The following is a 22,166-nucleotide window of genomic DNA, read 5'->3' as shown; positions in this document are numbered from 1 at the left end:
CCCTGTTTTGTCATGTAAGTAGTTCTGCCCCACAGTATGGCAGCCCCATGGCCGGCGGGCCTGCCCCCATGCCAGTGGAGCACAGGCCTCTGCCCAAGGACTTCATGATGGAGTCAGTGCTGGTGACCCTGTTCTGTTGCCTTCTCACGGGGCTTATAGCCATCGTCTACTCCCACGAGGTAGGTGACCGGGAGGGACACAGCTGAAGGACAGGAGCCTCTGCCCCTGCGGGGACTCGTGGGACCCAGGAAGAAGCCCCATTGTGGGGCCTAGCCTTTCTTGTCTGTTTACCTCCTGCTGCTTGCCTGTGACCCTCTTTACTAAGGATCTGTTCGGGCAAGCTCTAAAACAAAACAAGGTATAAATGATTGATGAGGGCCGAGGTGTTGCCCAGCCCCGTTGGAGTATTTCGGCAGCCTGGAGTCTGCATACCCATCCAGCTGCCTGGGCTAGCCCCTCTGTCTAGCTGCCATCTGCCTGCTCACACCTGTCCTGCTGCCTCACAACTGCTCACCGGTTAACTCATCTCCCTGCCCTCCCTCCCGTCAAGACACATCTATCAACTCAGCCTCCCGCCCTCCACCCATCCGTCGCCTGTCAATCCATCCACCTCCTGACTCACTTCCCAGTTCCTATTCCCCGGCCTCACTCCCTGTTCATTCTTTCATTTGCACGACTGTCCGTCTCTAGCCATGCTCTCTCACTAGTGTCTCTCCCCGCCCCTCCTGCTTTTCCCTCCATTACTGTCCACGTGCCTGGCTCTGGCTCAGGCCCGGGGGACTCACTGACAAAGGTGCCATGACATTCTGTCTGACGGTAGGCAAGCCTTGGGTTGGGAGCTGTGCTTGCAGCTAACGGCCTGGCCTTGCTGGGAAGAGGGGGAAGTCTCAGATCAGGTTAGCACCAGCCAGGGCTGAGGGGAGCAAGCAGCTCAGAGATGGGACTGTGGGTTTTGACTTCCCCACCAGCTGTGTGGCCCAGGGAGGTCATTTAAGTCTGCTGAACTTTCACGCCACCATCAGCAAAGTGGGGTGCAATGAGCCCCATTTGAGAGCTGCTATGAAGTGGCATGAGAGAAATCTGAGGGCATTCCTTAGTGCTTGAGGGACCTCTGCCACCATTCCCGCACCTCAATGAGCTGTGGGGGTGGGTACTGAGATTCCCAGACTGGCAGTTCTGGCTTGTGGCATGGGCCTGGTCTTGAAGCTGTGCTGGTGGGATTTGGGGTGGGTTGAGGGGTATCACTGTTGATGCATCCCACCTTGACCTGTCTCATTACAGACTAGAGCAGCCCTGGGCAGGGGTGACCTGGCACAGGCTGAGGAGGCTTCGAGGAAGGCCCGCTCGCTCGTGCTCTTCAGCCTGCTCTTTGGGGTCTTTGTGTCAACCAGCTGGGTCATCTATGTGGTGGTGGCCCTCTACCTCCCCTGAGCCCAGGACTTGCAGGCCAGGCCGTGCCCTTTCTGTGGACCATGATTCCTTGTGTTGCTCACACAGGGCAAAGGGGATGTGGGCTCAGAAGTCCTGTACGCGGGTGGCCCACTGAGGCCTTTGGTAGGATCCACATCTGAGGGACACAGGCCCTTCTTGGGATGCCCGTCTTCACCTTCACTCCTGGAGAACACAGAAGACTACTGTCCCCACTGTCTTCAGAGCCTTCCAGAGGACGTGGCCATCTCCAGCCCAGCTCAGGGATCTGGCTCTAGTCGCATGCGCTCTCCCTGGGAGAGCGAAGAGGAGAACTCACTTCTGCTTCTCTCCCTGGGAGTTCCTGCCTGCTCCTGCACCCTTGCCCATGTGGGGAGAGATCAGGGCAGGCTATGGTCAGTTAGTAAGAAGTGACAGAACTTCCTGTCACTACTTCAGAGAACACCGCTACTTTCTGTCCATCGTCTGAGTGCAACTGAGTCCCCAGCTCCATTGCTTAGCCTTCTTCGAGCTGTCTGTCTGCGGCTCACATTTCAGCTCCACTTACACAGGACGCCTCCTTTCCTGAGATTCACTTTTCTAAAAGTCTCTTCTCTTTACTGCCTCTGGCTTCCGCTGGCTACCTGTCTGATGTTTCCATTTCCGCCTTTCCCCGCCCCAGCTTCCTGCTCACTCTTCTACAGTCACTGGACGAGGCCAGCTAAGGGTTGAGGATGGTTTGTTCAGTTCCCTGCATGCACAAAGCCCCGTGTTCCATCCCTAGCTCTACACAGATGGGCCGTGGCAGTGCGTGTCTGTAATCCCAGAACTTGAGTAGAAGGCACAGTTCAAGGGCAGCTCTGGCTATACCGAGAGCTGGAGGTAAGCCTGGGCTACGTGAGATTGCCTCAAAAATAAACAAAAGGTGCTGGGTGATGGTGGCACTGCTTTTAATCCCAGCAGGCAGGAGGCAGAGGCAGGTGGATCTCTGGGAGTTCAAGGCCAGTCTGGTCTACCGAGTGAGATCCAGGATAGGACAGGCTCCAAAACTACAGAGAAACCCTGTCTCGAAGAAAAAAATAGGTAGCTGACCAGCTCCAAATGTTACAGAGAAACCCTGTCTTGAAAAACAAACAAACAAACAAACAAACAAACAAACAAACAAACGGGTCTGTTAGGGATGGCTGTCAACTGGGAGTGCTCTCCAACCAGGCCACCCCAGATGCTGTGAGACACCTGTGCACTGATACACACAGCTGTCCTCACATCATGTGCCCCGAGGCCAAGTCCAGCAGGCTGTGAGGGAGACTCTTGTCACAGTCACAGGGTCCCATCCCTCTCTGAGGAGGGCACTAAGCCGGACTTTAAAGCGTGGGCAGCTCTCTCTCTCTCTCTCTCTCTCTCTCTCTCTCTCTCTCTCTCTCTCTCTCACACACACACACACACACACACACACACAGAGGCTGGCCCTCTGGGCCCTGCTCCTAGTAGCCAACAGCTCCTAAAGCCCCCTCCAGGGCTGGAGACTGGAATAAGGAAGTCAGCAGTGAGCCCTGTGGAGATCCAGAACACAGGGCTGTTCTGGAACCAAGAACTTGACCTTCAGAATGCATGACAGTCACAAAGAGGACGGAAGGAATTTTTGGGGAGCTGGTAGATGCCTCAGAGGTACCTCATAGCACCCAGCAGCCAATGACACCATTCTCAGGCCTTTTAAATAAGTCCATGGCACAGTTTCTAAAAGGCTATTCCTTTGGCGGGATCAGTCACCTGGGGATCCTGTTAAACTGCAGGGGGCCTGTAACTGCAGCCTGAAGCTCTGCATGACTAATGGGAATTTTGCCTCTTCTGCTGCTGCTTCAGAATACCTTTGGTGGTGATAAATAAAACTGTCAAGATTACCTGCGTCAGGATTTCAAGGTCCAGTGCCCATTAATGCTGTTGAGGGAGAGGCTCCTAAGAAAACAGGCAAGTGGAGTCTGGAATGTGAGAAACAGATGGCTCAGCACTAAGTGTGAATACACAGCTATAGTGGGGGACACCCCAGCACTAAGTGTGAATACACAGCTATAGTGGGGGACATCCCAGCACTAAGTGTGAATATACAGCTTATAGTGGGGGACATCCCAGCACTAAGTGTGAATACACAGCTTATAGTGGGGGACATCCCAGCACTAAGTGTGAATACACAGCTATAGTGGGGGACACCCCAGCACTAAGTGTGACTATTCATCAATTAAAGGGTGATGGCTCATCAGGTAAAGGCATTTGTCACCAAGGCTTTTAATCCCCAGGACCTGCATGGTGGAAGGAGCTCCACATAGGCACTGGGACATTTGCATACCCCCACACAAACACACAAAAGGAAAACAAAACCAGAAGACATGATTCTGTAGCTAGAATATGATGAAAAACAAAACAAAAACCAAAAGGCAACTCAGTGAAGAGATTAGATACAAAATCATGCTCATCATAGTAACAGAAGCCAGATAGTGGCGGTGCACACCTTTAATCCCAGCACTTGGGAGGCAGAGACAGGCAGATCTCTGTGAGTTCCAGTCCAGCCTGGTCTATTCAGTGAGTTTCAGAACTACAAGGGCCATACAAAGAAACCCTGTCTGGAAAAACAGAACCAACAAACAGTGAGAGAAGTAAGATTTACAAATATACTTAAATAATAAAGATCTGTCTGGCCAGAGAGGTTCCAGTGGTTAAGGGTGCTAGAGCCCCGTTTTTTTTTCTTCGACACAGGGTTTCTCTGTGTAGCTTTGGAGCCTGTCTTGAAACTCACTCAGTAGACCAGGCTGGCCTTGATCTCACAGAGCTCAGCCTGCCTCTCCCTCCCTAGCGCTGGGATTAGATTAAAGGTGTGCGCCATGCCAGTGAAAAATAAATCTTTAAAAAGGGGGATAACAACTGAAGATGACATCTGATGTCAGTCCCTGGCCTCCTCGCCCAGACATGTGCACTGTGCGCGCGCGCACACACATACACACACACACAAACACACACGCACGCACTATTGGGGTTTTAATAGGAATTGCTTCAATCAGCTACTAATTGAGTCTGAGATGCCTATTTTGGGAGTTCTCAGCATGTAGCTCAGGCTACGCAGTGTACCACACCTGGCAACTGATATCTTTACAATATGATCTGATAAAAATGTCTCATTTTATGTATATAGTGCTTTTTGCATGTGGTGTGGTATTGGGGACCTCACACATACTAGGCAAGCATCTTACCACTGAGCTACACACCCATGTGGCGCACTCCTTTAAACCCAGCACCTGGGAGGCAGAAGCAGGCGGATCTCTGAGTTTGAGGCCAGCCTGGTCTACAGAGCTAGATCCAGGACATGCTCCAAAGCTACAGAGAAACCCTGTCTTGAAAAACAAACAAACAAACAAAAAAACCAACCAACCAACCAACCAAACAAACAAAAAGACAAGGTTTCACTTGTATCCCTGGCTGGCCTGGAGATCACAGGGATCCACCTCCTTCTGCCTCCCAAATGCTGGAATTAAAGATGTGCGCCTCCTACCAAGTGTGACTCAGGCTTGTTTTTTAATTAAGATTTTGTGTATGAGTGTTTTGTTTGCGTGCATGTGCACTACTTGCATGCCTGGTGCTGGGAGAGGTCAGAAGAGGGCACTGCCTGTTGTTAGACACCGTGTGTGCTGGGACTTGAACTCAGGTCTTCAGCAAGAGCAGCCACTGTTCTTAACTGTGGAGTCCTCTCTCCAGTCTGATGTCATCGGGGGCTGGCTGGGAGCTGTCCTCCTGGGTGTGGTACTTCATTCCCGAGGCCTGAGGACATTTCATGGGGCAGAGACCATACCCTTCCCTCAGCACTCATTTGGAAAGTCACAGGAGTGACCTGCAGAAGGCACTGTGATGACAGGGCAGGGACACAGCTCTTGGGTGTGCACAGTGCTTGTGTCCTTACTTTTACTTTTTTCTCACGCATGTGTGTGGAGGTGGAGGACACCTTGCAAAACTCAGTTTTCTCTTACCTCATGGGCCCCAGAGAACCCAGGTTGTCAGAGCGGTGCTAAGTGCCTATGGCCACTAAGCTGTTTCCTTTCAGTCTGAGAAGGGCAGGTCCTGGTGCTATCCTCTACTCAGCCAGAGTGACCACAACCACAAGAGCAGGTCTGAGAAGAGAATGCCGACCAGAGCCCTAGGCTCCACCCCCTTCCCTTCAACTAGGTCACAAACAGGTAGGGACTGACCCAAGGCAGCCTGGCACAGAAAGCCTGGACACAGAGGCGGCATCAGACGGGCTTTTGCCTGTTTATTTTTTCATATAAAAGTTACGCGCTTGTAATGTCTGTAGGAAGATGCCACTGTCGGACAGGTTAGTGGGGGATTTATATTACAGCATCACACTGGGAGGCATTGGGCAGGTGTCTCGGTTCACGATCAGCCAGATGTGGCATTTGCTTGCTCTAGCCTTGTCCATACCAAACTCACAGGTAAGGGCTGGCCTCTGTAGAAAACTGAACTGTCCATGCCACTCAGGGTGCCTACAAAGACTGATCTGCACAGCTCTCCCAGCCCCCCACCCCCGAGAAACAGACATGTGGAAGCCAGGCCGCGGTGAGCACTGGGCTCAGCCTCAGCCAGAGGCAGGTGACTAGGGAAGCCTGTTGGCTAATAAGTTAAATCCACACATTGCACCTCACTGTCCCCACACGGAGGAAGGGCCCGATGTGAACAGTGCCCCCCACCTGCACACAGCAGCACTCGTGAGGGACAGGAGGAAGTGACTGAAATGAAGGACCTGCAAAGAAGAAACAAACCAAAGACCCACACGACTGCTCACAAGCTCGACTCCACACACACTCCTTAGACAACCCGGGTGCCCTGGCTGCTGCCAGAGGGAGCCGGCCAAGGGCTGTTCACAGATACCCCCCCTCTTTACAGCACAAATAAACGGAGAGGGGGAAGAACAGCCCAGAGTTCCTTTTTTGATAAAAGCTCCTAAAAAAAACACCCAGGAGGGGTTCAGAGCGACAGTTGTTCCAAACTTGCACCCGGCCAGCAGCTGTTGTCTTCCCTCTGCTGCCATGACGGGGTTGAGGAAGCACAGAGATCCTGGTGTCCACTTGACCAAGCCCCATGACCAGAAGAAATGGGCACTTGTTCATTAAAAAGTGAACTGGAGGCATGGGAGGGCTAGCAGCACATCTGACCTGTACCCTGCCAACTAGCCACAGTGGTGGCCACGGAGCCAGGGCCTGGGAGACCCTAGCACTGAGCCCTGAACATCTTGCCCTCGATTGTCAACCTCAGCAGCAGTGGTGGCTCCACATCAGGGGACGAGCACCTGCCTGGAATCAGGAGGCCTCTGGAGGCACTCACACCCCAGGCCTGCTCAGCCTTCTCGGGGACACCAGACATTGCCAGGGTACAGAAAGGGACTAGGGACCTGCTGGCTGCCAGGGGTTGGGCAAAGTGGAAGGGAAGCCCATAGGCCAGGAAGGGACAGGAGATGGCATTTAAGGCACACAGCAAGCATGGAGGGGCTGCTTGCCTCTCCTTCAGTCACTAAAGACCCTCACTCAGAAGCACAGCCTTGGCCCCAGCTCAGCATGAACTCCCCCTTCCTTCAACCTCTTCTTTTCCTGATCCCCAGAGTGCCAGTGGTGTGGGCAGCGGCTGTAGCTGGGCCAGGGTGGGGGCACAGGAGGGAGGTGCTACTGTCATGTGTAGCAGGTGAGCCTAGCGGGCCATGCATGGCAGGACAGGTCTGGGGCCACTACTGTGAGAATGCCAGCTCTGTGGCTGCTGATGCCATTCACCATACCTTCTGGGCCAGGTCTACAGGCCTCATCCTCCATATTTAAAAGATTCCTGCCATGGCCCTTTTCTGCTTTCTGCCTCCCATGTCCCTGGAGGGCAGCCTACCCAAGGGTTCTGGGGCTTTTACGCATCTGCCACTTAAGAAGGTGAGGGCACCCTTCAGAGGGTTGAGGCTCACCACTGTCCTAGTCTGCTGTTCAGGTCTCTGTTGCTCCCCAGTTGGAAGGGAACAGTAGGGAACAGGAGGGAGCATCGACAGAAAACAGAAAACAAAACCAGACCGGGTCCACCAGTTCACAAGCCAGTCCTGAGGCCTGCCGGCCAGCTCATTGTGGACCCTGGGGCTTTAGCCACAGGGAGAGAGGCAGGAAACCGGCTAGCAGGCTCGGGTGCCGCCACACAGCCAAGCCGTGGACAGGCCCTGAGGCTGGACGGTCCAGGTCCTCTCTGGGCCTCTCGAGCGTTCTTATACCCAGCCAGCGCCTAGGTCTTCTCTTCACGGTCTGTTTTCCGCCTTGTGATGTTCCTGGGTTTGATCTTCAGAGAGAGTTCCCATAGGGCCTCCTCGGCCAGGTGGTCACTGAAGTCATTGAAGAAGGTTATGATGTCGTCGTTCCTCCGGATTTCATAGTGCCTGGGGGGAGAGGGGCAGTCAGCGAGTCCAGGGCTCTCAACAGCCAGGCCAGAACCTCAAAGGGTGCAACCCAGATGACTGTGGGGGCAGGGTCACTGCTACCCAAGCTGACAGGGGACAGCGGCACTCAGCACCAGACATAAAACACTGTGTGTGCTCTGGACCTGGCTTCCCTGTGGTCCCCTGGGCAGACTCGTCTGGGACATGGTGCACTCCGGCCATCCTGAGTGGGCTGTGATGGCCAAGCTGGCCCTAAAGCCAGGTAGCCTGGATTGTCAGTCTCCTTTTCTGGTTTTTCAGGACAGGGGTTCTTTGTGTAGCCTTGGCTGTCCTGAAACTCTGTAGACCAGTCGGCCTCCTTCTTATGGCCTGGAGAGTACTTTCCAAGTATGCTTCCTGACTTGTATGTAACTGGAGGACAAACTGGCTGCCACCATAGGCCCAGGCCTAGGCCCAGACAAGGAGTTGAGCCATTTGTGTGGATTTCCCCATGCTGTCCTGATAAAACCCAGGGGAGCAGGGACTGTACCCCATCCCACAGATGTGGGCTCCTGGCCCTCTGGGCTGTGCCCTTCCCTGCAGCAAGGCCAGGCTGGTGCCAGGTAGCACTTACACCTGCTGGAAGCACCGCATGCCGTCCAAGATGTTGAACTGTTGCCACCGCTTGGAGAAGTTCACTTTCCCGTCAATATAGTCTGGGTTTCCCAGGTGAACTAAGGTCAGGTCCTGCAGGATCAGACCTCTGGGGATGAAGGCAGAAGCCAGTTACTGCATGGAGACAGGACTCAGGAGCAGCTGTTCTGTTGTAAACTGGCTTTGCTACCAGAACTGTAGCCCATGACAAGCAGCTACTGAACCGCAGAGCAAGCCAGAGCACAGATTTAGGCGATCTTCTGAACCACATGAAGCCTTGCTTTCTGGACTCTGGGTCAGATTCCCCCTACGGATCCCCTAAAAACCAGCGCAGCACTGGCAGAGCCTGGAGCACTTAAGTCTTATGGAGGACTGTGGGTCTGACCTGGCTACAGCGTCAGACGGCTGTACCTGCTAATGTGAAGTGGTTAACTGAACACTCAAATAGATTAAAAATGCAGAGATGGGCCGGGCGGTGGTGGCGCACGCCTTTAATCCCAGCACTCGGGAGGCAGAGGCAGGTGGATCTCTGAGTTAGAAGCCAGCCTGGTCTACAGAGTGCCAGGACAGGCTCCAAAGCTACACAGAGAAACCCTGCCTTGAAAAACCAAAACTGAAACAAAAAACAAAACGAACAAACAACAAAAACTCAAATGGGGCTGGAGAGATGGTTCAGCAGTTAAGAGCATTGACTATTCTTTCAGAGGACCCAGGTTTAATTCCCAGAGCCCACATGGCAGCTCACAACTGTCTGCAACTCAAGTTCCAGGGCATCTGATACTTTCACACAATGCACATAAAATTAAATAAATTATTTGAAAAAAAAAAAGGAAGAAGCAAAAGAAAAAAAAAGTATTTACTGTCATTGCAGAAGACCTGGGTTTGGTTCCCAGAACCCACATGGCCACTCGTAACTGTTTGTAACTCCAGTTCCTGGGTATCCCATTCCCTCTTCCGAAGTCTGTGAGCACACATATGCACTTAGACATGCGAGTGCGCGCGCGTGCGCGCGCACACACACACACACACACACACAAAATACATATAAAAGATGAAAACAACAAAATCCCACTAAAAATGAGCAGGGGGAGCTGAGAGGTCTGAGCCATCAGGTGTGGTGACCACAGAGCTGTGGGTGGGGAGACAACTCACAGGTACGGGATACATGGGGGTTCCACCTCTGAGAGGGCAGCCCGGTAGGCTCGGAAAGAGGATGAGCTGTCAATCAATGTGCAGTACTCGGCCAGGCCCTGCAGGATGGAGGTGAATTAGTGACACGTGATGATGCCAGGGGCCCAAAGCATGCCAGACTCAGGCCCTGCTGACACCTGCTAATGGTGGAAGGCCTCAGGCCTGTTTGTTGCTGATGTGAGTACGTCCTCAGAGAAGACCCTGTTCGTGGGCTCACTTGCCCTCTCCTCTGATACTCATCTCACCCACCCAATAGGCCTAGTGTGTAGTCCTGTGCCCAGAACGGCCACTTTGGATGGATGGGCTAAAGGGTGGATTCAGCAGCTGAAGCTAGGAGAGTTGACCCCACAGCCAGCCATGAAAGTCACAGGACCTGCTGATTGGAGGCCAGAGAAAGGAAGCTGAGGTTTTTGAAGAAGCAGCTGTCTTGGTCACATAGAGGTGGGTGTCCAGATGGAGACGCATGTCCATTCTTAGGTTCATACCAGCCTGTCCAGACTTCCCACCACCCACCTCTGAGGTTTGCCTCTGCCACTCCAGTCTGCGGATGGGTGCTGAGTCCAGAGCTGAGAGGATGGCCAGGTAGGAGTTGAAGTTGTTCAGCTTGCGCAGGTGCTGCAAAGAGAGGCGGGGTAAGGGTAAGGGCAGCGGAGGGCTGATGGCGCTAGCCTCCCCAGGCAGAGTTGGAGGGCTCTGGGTACTGAGCCACAGTTACCTTCATGATCTTGATGAATTTCAGAAGCAGCCTCTCCCGGTCCTGGGCCTTCTCTTGCAGCATGATGATAGACCGTACCCTGCAGGAAACGGCCAGAGAAGCAACAGCTGAGCTAACCGTCTTCCATAGGCTCGGTGGCCCTGGGAGATGAAATATGTGTGACCCTTGTGCCAGTTGGTTACAAGTTCTTACACTGAAACCAAAGGAAGCATAAGAGTGAACCTGGTCCCTGATCTCAGGGTGTTCACTGTACCCCAGGGGGCCAGAACAAGGACCTTAGCTTCTCCAAGGGAGGCTTGGGGATTGAAGCATCTTCAGCAGGAAAAGGCCTTATGGGGCCTGATGCTGGTGGCTCAGAGATCAGCTGACAGCTGAGTAGGAAACCACTAAGTCAGCAAAGGGATGGAAACTTAGAACCTTAGCAATAAGGTTGACCTCATGGTGGCCTTAACCTCCTATGGTTTACAAGGGTCACTGCAGGGTTACTCTTCTATCCTGCAAAGGGCACCTGTGTTAGGGACATAAGAGGCCATGGCTCCAAAGGGTACTGTGCACCTTCAGCCTGCCACTTTCTAGAGTTTTCTGCAACTAGCAACAGACTGTGGATCAGGCAAGGCTCAGGAGGGAAGCAGTTCCTATCTGCCCTAGAAACTAGCACACTAAGATTGGAATGGTGGCTATGGTGAGGGGAGGCCCTTTCCCAAGCAGGGGGAGAAGCAATGAAACCTTCCCCTGGGGCCATGGCAGACGTGTGGGGTAGGGCTAATGCAGCAGGAGGTGGTGGCACCTGCTCACATGGTGAAAAGAAAAAATGACACACAGTGCTGGCCTTCATTTTGCTTTAAGAATTCAGAGTTGCTGGGCAGTGGTGATGCACGCCTTTAATCCCAGCACTCGGGAGGCAGAGGCAGGCGGATCTTTGTGAGTTTGAGGCCAGCCCAGTCTACAAGAGCTAGTTCCAGGACAGGCTCCAAAAGTTAAAGAGAAACTCTGTCTCGGAAAAAAAAAAAAAAAGAATTCAGAGACAAATCGGGTGTGGTAGCCCTTAAATTAGGAGAATGTAGGCCAGGCAGTGCGCCTTTAATCCCAGCACTTGGGAGGCAAAGGCAGGAGGATCTCTATGAATCCAAGGCCAACCCGGTGTACATAGTAATTTCCAAGACAACCAGTCAGGGCTATGTAGAGACTGGCTGTCTCCCAAGAAAAGAACTCAGGTGTCCTTTGATTTGCCAAAGCCTTAACAATCCACTCCTTTGCTTATCAGTTGATCTCTTTCAGGCAGTCAGGTGAGCTGCAGCCCTGACGGCTTGACTGGTCCTGCAGAGTAGCAGGTGCTTCCTGCCTCGCAGGGTCACAACCAATCCTGGCACTCCTCCCTGCCAGGCTTCACTTAGAGACTATGGTGCCTCCTCAACCAGCTCTATAGGGAGCCACCCCCTCCCTGCCTTCTCTCTGGTGCCCACAGTTCAAGGCTAGAGCCCGCAGGCTCTGGAGAGAGCTCAGGACCGGTCATTCAACCTCTCTGCCAAGGATGCTTGAGCTGCGCCACCAGACCACCTGAGCGAGTGCTGCGGCCGCTCTCACCAGTAGGACATGTTGTTGAAGTGCTCCGTGAACTGGGTCAGATTGGGGCTCTTCTCCTCATTCTGCTCTTTGGCCCAAAGCAAAACTTCAGGAATCTGGGTGGAAACAGAACAGACGGCATGATAGCCTGCGGTGTTCCTGGTCTGGGGCGGGCTGGGGGGTGCTCTCCTTAAGGACAGTCAGCAGCAGCGTCCAGGCAGAGAGCTGCTTCCTTTTACAGGGCACCCCAACACATACCTCTATCTTATAGAAAAGCTCTGCGTCCAGCAATGTCAGCTGCTCTGCTATCTCGTGGCTGTGGAAATCATGCAAGGTCCCTGGCCTGGAACACAGCATGAGAAGCATGGTTGGGGAAAGACTGATGCAGGCTTTACCTCCATGGGCCTTTCTGGGCCACAGAGCTGCTCTCAGGTAATTGGCTTCCTTCTTCTCCCGCCTCCGCTCTACATGCCTACCATCCAACACACCCCCACCGGCTGGGCAGAAGGCAAGAAAGACTTCCCAGGCTTTTAGGAAGTCTGGATGGCACAGACGGTAACATCAGTGCTGGGGAAATCCACAGCTGACCAGAGCACATCCATCTCCTCCATTCGCATGGGGAGAGGCACAGTCATGGGAGCCCTCGTCACAAGGGCTGTGAGCAAAGGCAGCTGCTGGGCTCAGTTCTGATCTTCAGTACTGTGCTGGGACACTGGCTCACCTGGCTGCGACACCCCTGGCTGCCAGAGGCTGGTCGGAATGGGCACACCTGAGCAGCTTCTTCTGGTCCATTTTTTCCAGAATGTTCTTCCGGAGTACACGGGCCAGGCTGAGCTCTCCGTTGCACACTAGACGGAAGACTAGCTCCATCAGTAGCTTCAGGATCTCCTCCGTCAACTCCACCAGGCTAAGGGCCAAGGGCACTTGGTGAAATGTAGGATCCAGTTGAGGACAGTGCTGGGAGTGGCCTTTCTGGAATAGGTCCCTGTCAACTTACTCAACACACTTGTTGCTTTCTGCCTCGGGGAAGATCCTGTCTAAGCTGGGTCTTATGTCAGGGCAGAAGACCCTCATCTCCAGTGAGCCCCTCCATTCCTGACCTCAGCAGCATACAGCCACCACACATGAACAAGATGCCATCCAAGGGCAAGGATTCAGATGTGGCACCCCCACAACTGCTTACTGTGAGTCTTTCTGTGAACTAGTCCTAAGATAACTCAGGAAGGCGCAGTCCTAGATGGGGCAGGGTTTCTCTTGAGAGTCTAGGACCCACCCCACCCTCAGAGCTGAGATAAATCAATGGAACCAGTGAGCAATACTCTGTGCTGGGGGTACACAGCCCCACAGTGGTGCAGTGTAAGAGTGGGGTGATCTAGGTGACAACCCCATGCTAGCGGCCTGCTGCAATGCACAGTCCTGAGCATTGGCCAACCAGCTCTGGGACCCCAGGGTGAGGAACTCACCAGAGCTCATCCACCACTCGCACCAGCACAAAGAACGTGTTCTTGCTGACTCGCTTCTTGAATGTGTCAGCGAAGGGAGAGAACTTCTCGTATGTAAAATGTGGGTTAAGGTTCATAGGGCAGGGTCTGCATGGAATGCTAATTTTGAGGCTCTAACCCCCCCCCCCCCATGAGCCACTTGCAGTGCTGGGAACTGGTGAGTGAAGGTTTAGCTTGTGGAAGCAAAGGCCTGGTCTGTGTGCAGCAAGAATGAGCAAATCTAGTCCAGGCCACTTGTTCCACAGGCTGCTGCAACCCTCCAGGGCATCTTCGGGTTAGACCTGAGTGCTGACATGCTGGCTGAGGGCCACGGTGCTGGGCCTCAAGTCGAGGGAGCAGATCCCTCTCTACACATCCTCGAAAACCCAGGGCCCATAGAGTGAACAGGTCATAAATCCCCCCTCTCCATCCTATGGGCTTCCATCTAGAGATCATTTCCCCAGCCACACAACCACAATGGTGTGGATGCTCCTGGGAGCTTGTACCTTGGAAAGCCAGGCTGGTCCTCCTTTGTGGGAACAACAGACCCCATGACAGCCCTCACACTTGACTCATGACCACTGATGCCAGAGTCTACTTTGGAGATGGTGGCTTCCTGCTGTTTTTCTGCTCCCATTAACTCTCCATTCTTGGGGCTGAAGTGATGGCTCAGTGGTTAAGAGCACTGCTTGCTCTTCCAAAGGTCCTGAGTTCAAATCCCAGCAACCCGCATGGTGGTTCACAACCATCTGTAATGAGATTTGGTGCCCTCTTCTGGCCTGCAGGCATACATGCAGGCAGATCACTGTGTACTTAAATAAATAAATCTTTAAAAACAAAAAAAACCCCTCTCCATTCTTTCCCTTATTCCCCAGTGACCCATGACCTGTGTGTTGGCACTCAAGGGGAGCCACGCCACATGGATGGTCTACTTGGCCCCCAGAAAAGTGCCGTCCCAAGTCTGGGGGGGGATGCCTCCATGAACAGGTTGGCTGAGGCTAAATGGGGGAAGAATGAGAAACTCAGGGTGGCAGTAGAGGTTGGAGGTGGGATTACACAGGTCAGTTACCCATGCTCCATTTCACTGGTACCATGGGAAATATGGTATAACAGAAATAAAAATGGTCTCACAGCCAAGTGGGATCCCACACGCAAATACATGTCAGGTTTGACATGTTCCTGGCAGATGTAGTTGACAGTCTTTTGCTAGGCCAGGCTCTGGCAGGTGTTTAGAGTCCACAAATGGGAAATGACCACACCTGTCCTGACAGGCTAGGACGTTTAGTCAGGGTCAGACTGAGGACAGGAGGTGTGAGGGAGCCCCTGAGAGGGTTCAGGGCACACAGGAAGGCGGAGAGCTGCCCCAGTGACAGCAGCTGCCCAGCAGATGGCAGTCACAGGCTATGTGGCTGGGAGTGGCCCAGTAACTGTGGTTCCCAGACAGGCCTCTAGGAAAGAGAGAGGGAACAGGCAGCAAAAGTGGTCTTGGCCACTAACAATCCCCATGGCTGAGGCCTGGGCTAGGGGCAAAGCCTAGCTGTGGTGGAGGAGCTGGCCACTACCTAGCCAGGGCAGTAGAAGGGGCCAGACCTGCCTTGAAGTCATTAGCTGTCATTAGTAGCCTTCACTGTTCTCTCTCTCTCTCTCTCTCTCTCTCTCTCTCTCTCCATCCCTCCGTCCCTCCCTCCCTTTTTGGTTTTTCAAGACAGGGTTTCTCAGTGTGGTCCTACCTACACTGTATAGAACTCACTCTATAGTTCAGGCTGGCCTTGAACTCAGAGATCTGCCTGTCTTTGCCTCTCAGATGCTGGAATTAAAGGTGTGTAACACCATCACCTGGCTGAGTTTTCTTCTCTTAAGTCTGCCCACTACCTGGATACCCAGGGTTCAGTGTGGAGAACCTGCAGGGAACCCCCTGGCAGGGCCGCCTACCTCCTTCTCCTAACCTTTCTCAGTCTTTTCCAGACCTGCCCAGTGGTCCCAGCTGTCCTCAGCAGTGTGGCAGTGCAGCAGAATGCTATTGCAGGCCCTCCACATTATTCTACATTTTCCTCTGCCATTTTGTGAGTCAGGGTCAAGACGCCGCTGGCTGGGATGGGAACTGGGCCCCACTGTAAAGGTGAAAATGTTAGCTGGGTGGTGGTGGCGCATGCCTTTAATCCCAGCACTTGGAAGGCAGAGGCAGGCAGATCTCTGTGAGTTCGAGGCCAACCGGGTCTACAAGAGCAAGTTCCAGGACAGACTCTAAAACTACAGAGAAACCCTGTCTCAAAACAAAACAAAACAAAAAAAAGGTGAAAGTGCTACCCCGGTCTTGAGGGGGCAGCAGGCTGCCCTGGGAAGGGCTGAGAACCTGACGGTTGGTGATACTATGCAGGTCAGTTAACTTATATGCCCAGGTTCACACTCAGCCTCAGTTTCCCCAATTACATCATCAGAAATAGTGTAACACAAGTAAAAATGGTCTCACAGACTGAAGGCTGCAGACCTGGGAAGGATATCGGTACTGCAGTTTCTTGATGAGCTCCTCAGGGCTGATGAAGGTCCTGTAGGTTGTCAGGAAGGCCTCACAGTACAGCACCAGGTCTGTAGAAACACAAAGGAGCCATTGATGCAGGACCCAGGGTGCGGGCTGTGGACTGCAGCATGGACACCATGCTGAGTCCTGAGAGCCAGGCCAGGGAGGGAGGGCAAGGTGGGCTCCTGTTTTCTGACCGTGTCCCGCATCCTTCGTCTCATCCACACTAGCTACTAATGATGGGCTGCCTGGGGAACCAAGCTATGGGAGGGTCTGAGGCCCAGTGACCCTGTGCTGGGCAGGGGCGGAGACCTAGGCATAGGCTCTGGACTGTGCCACCTTTGAGTTAAGCACAGATACTGCCCTAAAGCCCAGTGGCTCAATGGCTCCTCACTGCTATGGGCAGAAATGGTAATTCAAACTTGTCAGCCAGCTCTTGTAGTCAAACCAGAGGCAGTGCTTTTAGATGACAGGTCCAGTAATTAAAAAATGTGGGAAATTCCATCTTAAGTCCTAAGGGGAGGCTGAAGTGCCTGCCTGTCTGTGGAAGGCTCGGCAGGAGTCTCGCTGCCTACACAGGGCAAGGGCAGCTGTGAGGACCAAAGCCCTGGTAGCTGGAGGCCTCAGGCTAGTAGTTCCACCCCTTCCAAAGGGAAAGGGCACTGCCAGCCAAGGACTCCTGCCTCTCTAAAGTCCCAGCAGCCCTGCTTACTGCTGTGATTTATTTTCCCCACGCTTTTAGATATTAAGCATAGGATGTCATGTGCGACAGTGGGCTAGCCCAGGGCTGGCTGTGCTGTACACACAAGGCACGGCTGGGTGCTATCCGAGCTTCACTTTCTGGGTCCAGAAGGCCTCTCCAACCCCCTCTCATACATTCCTCATTTGCTGGCGTGGAGGGGCTGCAAGGATATGTACGGCACTTCATGCCATCACACTGCGGCAGGACTATCTGCCTGCTCTTGTGTTTGGGCTGCATGGGGCCTGGTTCCTGCACTGGGCTCAGCCTCATAGTTGTATTCTAACCTACCAGCTCACTGCTATGCTAGGGTTTTCTAGAAAGAGTTCCAGGCAAGAAATCAGAGATAGGGCCAATACACACGCCTGCTTCTGGAAGAATGGGCACGAATGCAGAGGACCACTGCCAGGAGCAAGTGGCCTCTTGTAGGGTGTGCTCTAGCCTGCTGATGAGCACCAGGGCCATAGCCCATGTGTGAGACAAGGAGTAGGCCAGCCTCAAGGATGGCTGTGCTGTGTCCAGTATGGCTTCTGGGCGGGAGCCTGAGCCAAACTCTACAGTGTTTGTAGTGCTGGTGTGGTTCAGATCTTTCTGAAGCTTGGGGGCCAAGCAACAGGTCAGCACACGGGTCCCAAGAAACGGACAGGATGTGAGCTTGGGCACAACACTATACCCAGCCCGCTCTGTCCCACACTTCTCACAGCACTGCTGAGAGAAGCTGTACACTGGCAAGTGTGCCTCCTTCCTGCATACTTGTCTAACGGGCTTAGTTCTGCTTGGCATAGCCGAGTCCCAGACACATGAGCCATGGCTCCCAGGGTCTTTGAGAGTCACTCATATACTATTGGTTCAGGAAGTTACCCGCCTGAAGAGCTTTGTCATCTGCCAACTCTGGAGCGGCCCATAGCCTCTGTCTCAGGTAAGATTCCCAGGTAAAACCAATTCTGGTTCTGCAGGGACCTCAAATCCTATTGAAACTTGAACTCAAAAGTCTCCTTTGCGCAGACCCAGTGGGTAGACCAGATGGCTTTGGGCTTCCTGTCCAGAGTACCTTTGGCCTGGCTACAGCTGGTAGGACAGGAGAGCTGCCTCACAAGGCCAGGTCAGAAGCCAGCTTACATCCTAGATAAAAATGAGATGAAAATGGATCTCTATCAAGATGCCCTGATGTGCCACTGTCAGGGAACCACGGCCCTGGAGGAAGGGCTGTCCTGTCAGTCTCTAGGACCACCCTCCCACCCTGACTGGAGGAAACAGGTGACGAAGGGTGGGACTGCCAGAGGGCTCAACAGCAGCTGCAATGAGAGTGAGCTTGTGTGAGCCATTCCCCTTTTCAGTTTCTTCTATGCAATCAGTTTTCAGGCTATTTTCTTAATTCAGAATTTTCCCAGAACTACTCTGTTCAATTTAGTTTGGGTCTGGATCATTGAAAAAAAAAAAAGACAAAACTGGTTGGATTAAGGTTTGAAGTCTTGAGTGATTTCACCTATAGTTTAATCCGGTTACATCAACTTTTCAATCATTTTTTCTTTTTCCTTTTCCGTTTTTCTCTCTCCCAGAGCTGGGGTTTAATCATAGGGCCTTTATTAATGGCTAGGCAAGTTTTTTTTTTCTTTTCTTTAAATCATTGAGGCATAACCCCAGCTCCTTTTTTGTTTTATTTTGCAACATGGTCTCCTCAAACAGTCCTGGGACCTCACAGATCCTCCGGCTTCCCAAATCCTGAGATTAAAAGCATGTGTCAGCATGCTCTTCCCCTTTAAATCCTTTTTAAAACGTGTAGGGAGAGGACCTCTGGAACACACACCCCGTCTCAAAAGAGACGAGAAAGAAAATGACTATGGGAAGAAGGAGGCCCTGCACCTTCCTCCTAGGCCAGCTCAAGGGCCTGTTTCCTTCCTACGAACTTGATGGGATGAGCAGCTCCTCTGCTAGCAGAGCCTAGTTAACTCGCTTCCAGGTATAGGAATATGGTCCCTGCATCTCAGATGATCAGGTTGCAGAGGGAATGGCAAGGCTGGGGCAGCTCCTGGACAACAAATTTTGGTCCTAGGAACTTGCTAGTTGACTGTGTGAACTAAATACATGGAAGAAAAGAGAAGAATGACTTAAATACAAGGTAGAAGAGACTGATCATGTGCTATCCTAGAAGTTTTTTTTTTTTTTTTTTTAAACTTGTTATGTGGCCCCCAGGTGACTCTGAATTCATGACTCCCCTCTATCAGCCTCCTAAATGCTAGATTATAGTGTGTGCCATTGTGGCTGCTTTAACTTTAAAACCACTGCTGAACAGGTCATTATCTAGTGGGCCGCCCTTGGAGCATATACAAGGTACCAACAATGGGTATATCTCATGATGCCCATAGAGCCAAATGCATCGTCATCTTACTTCAAGAGAGGACACGTCCAGGCACAGCTTTGACAGGATCAGGGTCTACAGAGGTGGCCTCCTCTACCCAGACCCAAAGTTCAACCCAGTCATAGTGTTTGCCAGGAAAGAAGACAGTGCAGCATGGCCATGTGATGCCTTTGGTGGGACACAAAGCCACTGCAGTGGAAGCTGCCATACCTTTTCTGTCTGTCTCAGTAGCATGGACCAGCAAGATGTCTCCTGAACCTCCACGAACATCTGGCCCATCATCACCCTGGAGTAAAGAGAGCATGAGGCAAGGCTGAGATGACAAACACACCATGTGTCAGAGGCCCTGGGTCCCTTCTTTCTGTTCTTCTCAGCTCAGCAGCAACAGGCAACACTGTGTATACCCCTGTTGCCATAGACTTAGAAGACAGATTTTGGTTAGAACTCTTGAAGGAGACCAGCATCGAGGAAGCTGTCCAGATGCTAAGGGTACCAGGGCACATCACCTTCCAGAGGATATGTGGGGTCAGGGCACTATGGTTTCAACCTCACCTCTACCTCCTAGCTAAAAGGTGAAATTTCAAAGAAGAGAGGCAGCCCCTTAGCCTGGGAGACAGGAAGCCACCTTGTGGCTTAGGCCCTTTCCCAGGAAGAAGGAAGTAGGGTTCATCTGTGGGGCTGTGCCCCACAGACTGTTCTGAGAAGGACTTCAACAGAAGAGATCATCAAAACAGTAAGACTGCTCATGACATCGGATGTGTTAAGGGTCACCAAACCCAGCCTGCCAGTGGGAGATCAACTCAATTTCCACAGGCAAACAAGCTTTAATCTGCTCTAGTGACAGAACTATAGGTGGGGTTGGGAGTTCAATCACTGTGACTCCAAGGGAGACAAAGCCAATATCCCATCTGTACATCCCATGAATGCCTAACTTTTCTGTTCCCATCTGGACTTCGAGTTCTGAGTGTTTTGGGTTTCCCACCTGGGACAAGGTTGCCTATGTTCATGACCTGATTTTCCAGAAGGAATTGAGCTCTTCTTTCTGCAGAGGCTTTGCTTGGACCCTGCTAACCCTACCAGCACCCTGATGGCCCGAGTGCTGACGTCTTCCTGTGTTGCTAGGAAGTCACTGAGGCTTGCCCAGGAACATGCACAGGGTAGCACCTGTTCTGAGATGTCCCATGAAACCCTGAGTTTCTAGAACAGTACAGAGAAGAGACAAGGTTCTTGGGTCAGCTTCTTCCTCTTTCATAAAATGTCTGGGTGTTGTTCTTGTCAATAGGGCTCCTCAAACAGAGTCCAGAGCTCAGAGTCCAGAGGAGGGGGAGGGGCCATGCTATCAACAGCATATACATGCCTCATTGCTGGCTATACTGAGCACTGCTGGTGGTTTCCTGTGCACTGACCTCAGAAGTACCTGCATGAGGCTCAGAGAGGCTTTGCAAGGCCCAAGTTCACTTTTGGGAAATAGCAAGAAAGGGACAGTGAACTTCCCCCCCTAGAACCCTTTTTTGCTGGGAGCTCAGGTCTCCCTGCTGGGCACTCCAAGCCACATTTCTTTCCCCTCCTCTCCCTCTTGCTTGATGGCTATAAGAGCCAGGCCTGGAGAATCCTTACCTCTTGCTTCAGTGTCAGCCGGGCCATAATTTCATTGTGGTCAATGAGGGTCAGTTCGTCCACTTCCTCCTCTGACTGGCCTGACTCCAGAGCATCCAGTGACTTTGGGGACCTGGGAGGAGAAGTGGCTGGTGTTCAAAAGTGTCAGACATGGCCAGGTTCCCCAGTTCCTGGACACCTGTCGGTGACACCTGCAGGTCGAGGCAATCCAGGCGATGGTTAATCTTTATTTCCCCCTACTCTGTGATGCTTAATCTTATTATTATTTGGTTTTCCTAGATAGGATTTCTCTGTGAAACACCTTTGGCTGTCCTGGTACTCACTTTGTAGACCAGGCAGGCATCGAACTCACAGAGATCCACCTGCCTCTGCCGCCTGAGTGCTGGGATTAAAGGTGTGTGGCACCCCGCCCGGCGTGATGATTAATCCTAACTGTCGACTTAACGAGACCTAGAGGAGTCAGGCCTCTGTGCATGCCTGAATAGGCTAGGTGAGGTGGAAGACCCAGCCACTGTGAGTGCCGCCGCCGGTGGTGGTGGTGGTGGTCCTGGACCATCTGAAACAGAGCTGAGCACCAGCATTCTGCTTCTTGACAGTGGGCACGGTGTGATCAGCTGCCTCGAGCTCCTGCTGCTCTGACTTTCCCATCACTACAGATGGCAGCGCCAAACTCTGAGCCAGAACTGAAGACACCTGCCCATGCATAGGCCAGGGTGTAAGAGCTGCTTGTGGACAAGCCCTGAATGGAGTGGCGGGCAGAGCCAGGGTGACAACTGGGCTCCTGGCTCTGCCTAGGGACACGTCTGTTTTCTGCAAGTCTCTTCTGCGAATGGAAAGAGCTAGGCCATGAGTGCAAATGCTCCTCTGAGCTCTCTTGTAATGGTTTTTGCTCTCCAGCTCCACCACATTCACACAGGGCAGCCCTTGAAGGGAAGTGCAGTAAGAGGGCTGCAGGAAGCGCACCCCATGTTCCTCCATGCCAGCCCAAGCCCTTTCACAGGGCCCAACTCTGCAGACCTTCGGCTTAGCTGGAAGAAAATGCCATGACCCAGCAGATGTGGCCCCATAGCACCGAGTGTTCGACTTCACAAGAGATGGCCTTTAAAATAGGTAGCCATGGCGCTGGAGCGAGAGAAGGCCTTGTGCTGACAGTGACTGAAAGCACTGAACAGCATCTGGTCAAAGGAAGAGGAGACAAGATCTCTCCAGTGTGGGCAGCTAAAGGTGTTCGAAGATTCTCAGGCCAGACCCAGCAAGACATTAGGCAGCTTGGGGTTGTCACAGAGCATGACCCCCACCCTCCAAAACACCGTTTACATCTTAATTTATCTTGTGTGGACGCTCATGACAGAGGACAGTGTGTGAAAATCAGTTTCTCCTTCCAGGAGTGGATCGCAGCGACCCGCCTTGGCAGCAGTGCCCTCACCCACTGAGTTCCTCGCTTGGCACTCAGGGCACATTTTCTCTGCAGCTCAGCTGCAAGAATCTGTGTCTCAGTAGGAGC

The 22,166-nt window shown here is 52.6% G+C and overlaps 2 protein-coding genes across 7 annotated transcripts in view; one reads left to right on the top strand and one right to left on the bottom strand.

Moving 5' to 3' along the window:
- Nucleotides 1-2,304, top strand: part of Prrt1b (proline rich transmembrane protein 1B) — a 14,284-nt gene extending 11,980 nt beyond the window's left edge. Inside the window, 1 exon segment of the mRNA XM_050155211.1 lies at nt 1,282-2,304. Within this exon segment, the coding sequence (XP_050011168.1) occupies nt 1,282-1,431 (150 nt within the window). The 3' untranslated portion in view covers nt 1,432-2,304.
- A 3,377-nt stretch (nt 2,305-5,681) lies between these two features.
- Nucleotides 5,682-22,166, bottom strand: part of Rapgef1 (Rap guanine nucleotide exchange factor 1) — a 119,712-nt gene continuing 103,227 nt past the window's right edge. For all 6 annotated transcript variants that reach the window (XM_050154946.1, XM_050154942.1, XM_050154944.1 and 3 more), the window contains 12 exons: nt 20,663-20,774; nt 19,256-19,331; nt 15,931-16,015; nt 13,412-13,504; nt 12,670-12,855; nt 12,207-12,291; nt 11,970-12,064; nt 10,386-10,464; nt 10,184-10,285; nt 9,632-9,729; nt 8,460-8,588; nt 5,682-7,846 (listed from right to left, as the gene is read on the bottom strand). In XM_050154946.1, coding sequence (XP_050010903.1) covers nt 7,696-7,846; nt 8,460-8,588; nt 9,632-9,729; nt 10,184-10,285; nt 10,386-10,464; nt 11,970-12,064; nt 12,207-12,291; nt 12,670-12,855; nt 13,412-13,504; nt 15,931-16,015; nt 19,256-19,331; nt 20,663-20,774 — 1,291 coding nt within the window. In that variant the 3' untranslated portion in view covers nt 5,682-7,695. The remainder of the gene's footprint in view (nt 7,847-8,459; nt 8,589-9,631; nt 9,730-10,183; nt 10,286-10,385; nt 10,465-11,969; nt 12,065-12,206; nt 12,292-12,669; nt 12,856-13,411; nt 13,505-15,930; nt 16,016-19,255; nt 19,332-20,662; nt 20,775-22,166) is intronic.

This window comes from Alexandromys fortis, unplaced genomic scaffold (assembly GCF_014885135.2).
Source record: "Alexandromys fortis isolate MF-2015 unplaced genomic scaffold, M_Fortis_MF-2015_v1.1 scaffold_72, whole genome shotgun sequence".
NCBI lineage: Eukaryota > Metazoa > Chordata > Mammalia > Rodentia > Cricetidae > Alexandromys > Alexandromys fortis.
Note: the sequence above shows the minus strand (reverse complement) of the source record. Positions and strands in the feature narration are given on the sequence as shown.